General features: G+C 55.0%; 1 protein-coding gene across 1 annotated transcript; it reads left to right on the top strand.

Annotated features, from left to right (window-relative positions):
* Positions 1–266: 266 nt before the first annotated feature.
* LOC126282353 (nematocyst expressed protein 3-like) lies at positions 267–1,118 on the top strand. Its single transcript, XM_049982010.1, has one exon. The coding sequence runs from the start codon at positions 267–269 to the stop codon at positions 1,116–1,118; it is 852 nt and encodes a 283-aa protein (XP_049837967.1).
* Positions 1,119–3,887: the final 2,769 nt, after the last annotated feature.

Here is a 3,887-nt window from a genome sequence, read left to right as displayed (position 1 = left end):
CCGTGTATACCGTGAAGCCTGCCGGACGAGACCTGTACAGGGTCACACTCCGCACTGCTGACGACTATCGCCGGGTCACTCAGGAGGCGTCTGAGCGTGGTATCCCGTTCTATACCCACGCTTCCGCACCTGACAAAGTCTTGAAGATTGTCATCCGGGACCTCCCATTCAACATGGAAGCCGATCACCTGCATCGCGAACTCGCTGACCTGGGCTTCTACATACGGGCAGTCGTGAAGATGAAGTCGCCTAAATCGCGCGATGATATGCCGCTCTTCCTGGTCGTCTGCTCCGACACCGTGGAGAACCGCAAACTATACCAATTGACGCGGGTCGCCGACGTTCCGGTTCATACCGAAGATCTTCGCTCCAGGAGAGGCCCTGTGCAGTGCTTTCGCTGCCAGGAGATCAATCACGTCGCGCGCCACTGCTCTATGCCGGGCAGATGTGTTAAAGGCGCCGGCGCCCACGCAGGAAGTGCGTGCCCCCGTCCGCCCACCGAGAAGCCGACATGTGCACTCTGTGGCGGTGCTCACGTGGCCAGCTATCGTGGGTGTGAGGTGTGGAAGCGTGCCATCGCTCGCCAACGTGGCCAAACACCAGCGCCGCGTCCGAAGAAGCCAGCAACGAGATGGCCCGGCGTCTCTTTCGCGGAGGCAACGTCAGGGGCGCCCTCCGCCGTCCCGGCTGCGTCGGCTGCTCCTGCTCCTGCCGCGTTCGATGTCGTGCCGATACATGAGGCTCCTGAGCCTCCACCACAGCTGCTAGTGGCGGACCCGGGTACTGCCTCTCCCAGGACGTCGGCCGGACCGCGCCCCGCCAACCGCCGGCGCGGGGGTCAGCGCCCCGTGGGTACCCAGCGCTCGGCACCGTCAGTCGAGCAGCCCCAGGTGGACTCTCACAGCGAGGCAGCCACGCCTCCCCCTTCCAGCGACGGGGCCGCGCCGGCTGCCTCCACCACTGACCTGGCCAACCTCGTCGCGCAGCTCACTGCCTTGGTGACCAGTGCTACGAAGTTGATTGTATGCCTGTCGCAGCAACTCACAGCTGCAGTGCCGATGGCTTCTCCTGCCCCGACCGCTGTCAACACTCACCAGCTGCACCATGGGCAGCGTTAGAGGGCTCACAGTCGTCGCGTGGAATGCCAACGGCGTCCGCACTCAAGCTGGTGAACTTCGCCAATTTCTTCGAGATGAAGCCGTCGACGTCTGCCTTATCAACGAAACCCACCTGAAGCCTGGGGTCGACGTCAGGGCGGCCAACTACTCCAGCTATCGCACCGATCGACTGACGGCGGGTGGTGGGACAGCCGTTTACGTCCGCAATGGCATTCGTCATCACGTGATACAACTTCCACCACTGGCAACCCTGGAGGCCACTGGTGTCGTCCTTCACACCTCGGCGGGCGCCATCACGTTCGTCGCTGCCTATCGACCGCCGTCTCGTCCAATGGACCCTGGTGACATCGATGCTCTGCTCTCCTTGAGGGGGCAGGTGTTCGTCGCCGGGGACTTCAATAGTAAACATGTCTCCTGGAACTCCAGGATCACCAATGCCGCTGGCCGCTGCCTGCTCCGGGTAGCGGAACGCCATCATGCGCTTGTGGTGGGGCCGTACGACCCGACAATCTTCCCTGCCCGTGGCCTCCCGGATATAATTGACATCGCGGTCGTCAAGGGTATCCCTCATCAGATCACCGCCACGACGAGGACGGCACTTTCTTCTGATCATGTCCCAGTGGTTTTCGATATCGACTTAGACGCCCTGCAACAGCCCAGGCGAGGCATCTCACTTGCTGGCATCGACTGGGGCAGATTTCAAGCAGCCGTGACGGACTCCCTCGCCGCCGGGCCGCCCCCTGCGGAAGCCGGAGCGGACGCAGCACTTCTGCACTTTGCGGCAACCACGATCGACGCTGCCAACGTAGCAACGCCGCCCCGACCTCGCACTCCGCACTGATGCCCTCGCAGACGTCTTTGAAGCTGCGTTTACGCCGATCGAAGACCCGACCGACGCTGTCCACGACGACCTGGTTGCTGACCGGCTCCCACGCTACTTGGAGGCACGCGACGACGATGATGACATTGAAGAGACGACGGCAGAGGAGGTGTCGTCCATCCTGCGTGCCCTGCACCACAGGAAAGCTGCGGGCCCACACGAGGTTTCCAACGCCCTACTCCAGAAGTTGCCGCCGGTGGCTGTCACTCATCTCGCCGCCGTCTTTAATGTAATCCTCCAGTCCTGCAGTTTTCCTCAGTCCTGGAAGCATCCAGAGATCGTGGCGATTCCGAAGAAGGGGAAGGATCTGCGTCAGTCCGCGAACTACAGACCTATTAGTTTACTGCCGGCCGTCTCCAAGGTATTTGAAAGGGTGTACATCAGGCGGCTGCAGCGCCACTTTGACGAGGAAGGCCTCCTGCCCGAAGAGCAGTTCGGCTTTCGCAGGGGCCACTCGGCAGTTCACCAACTCCTACGGCTAGTGGAAGATGCTTACGATTTCCCCACCGCTCATCTTCCCGACATCGCGGAAGTACCTCTGCTCCGTGACCTCTTCCAGGCGGCCGCCCGCACCTTTTACGAACGTGCTGGCCGGTCACACAATGCCCACATCCGGACGCTGGGCCGCAAACTGCCGCGCAGCGTCAACACCCGCTGGCCACACCTGCTCGCTGCATAGCTAGCACTGCAGAACTGTACTGAGGAGACACCCAAGAAGACATTCTACATGTGAAGACGCATTAAATCAGCATGCATGGGAGGCAAAGCACTAACTGCTGCGAACTCCTTCACACATCGGAGGAAAAGTTATCTCCGTGCAGATCCAAGCGAGACCGAACCCAGTTCCCTCTGAGCAGCCCTAGCGTACGGATCTCCGTGCCGGCACGTTCACAGGAGCTCAGTCCGTCATTTCACCTGATGATGGCGACATGTTTGATCGCCGAAATATTGTGCCCGTTGGACACTATAGACTGGCAGTACACCCGTGGATATTTTGATTATGTCGAAATTGTATTTAAAGTTAAGAGCGGAATGATATGTCTTTTCATTCTCGAGATATCGGTTGTCCTATCCACGGATGTTTCGCCCACGGCGCATCCCAAACGTTTCGGTAATCAAATGGTCATAAAAATCGGCTTGTTTCATAAACGGTCCAAGATATCGAAACGAGGTTTTTTTGGGAACGACAGCACACAAAAAGGGCGAATTTTTCAGTATGGTTAACACTCTAGCTGTTTTGGTCAAATGTTTGAATGGAGCTAAAACAAGACTTCTTAACTGCATAATGAGATTTTGTCCGAATTTTCATAGCCAAACAAAGAGTGAGAAACGGACAATTGGGGTGACTAACGCGAGGTCTATCAATATAATATTTTATTGCTTTGAAGGTAATTAGGGTAAGTAAGGACAACTTAATTGGTAATTTGAGTAAAAATTGAAATCCATAGTGCTCAGAGCCATTTGAGCCAAAAAATGAAATATTTCACGAATAGCTACCGTTATCTGTGTGAATGAAGTGTCAAAAAGTTCATCTCTTCAAGGCCTAGCTATCTAGCACATAAAAAATACATTGGTGTGATATTTAAATGCCAAAAAGGCTTGCTTAGAATCACGTTCTAAATTTAGAAATTTCGAGAGCAGAAGACACTAGGGAGGCAAATGAGGTGTCAGTAAGATCACGCTTTCTGTTTAAAACTTGAAAAAAAAAGTGAAAGAAATTTGTGGAAATATTCGATGAAATGATTTTCCTAAAAGAAATCAAATCGATCAGGGAAACATTTGAAGTGTCTTCCAATTACGCTCGAAGCCATGTACACAAAACAATGTGCATTAAATGTTTCTGTGATATGTTTTATTTCTTACTTTTAGACAAATCATTTTACGAAACA

This window comes from Schistocerca gregaria, chromosome 7, assembly GCF_023897955.1.
Source record: "Schistocerca gregaria isolate iqSchGreg1 chromosome 7, iqSchGreg1.2, whole genome shotgun sequence".
In the NCBI taxonomy this organism is placed as follows: domain Eukaryota; kingdom Metazoa; phylum Arthropoda; class Insecta; order Orthoptera; family Acrididae; genus Schistocerca; species Schistocerca gregaria.
Note: the sequence above shows the minus strand (reverse complement) of the source record. Positions and strands in the feature narration are given on the sequence as shown.

Bases quoted from the DNA above. Each gene is read 5' to 3' on its own strand.
- LOC126282353 (XM_049982010.1), top strand. From the start codon at position 267: ATGCCGCTCTTCCTGGTCGTCTGCTCCGACACCGTGGAGAACCGCAAA.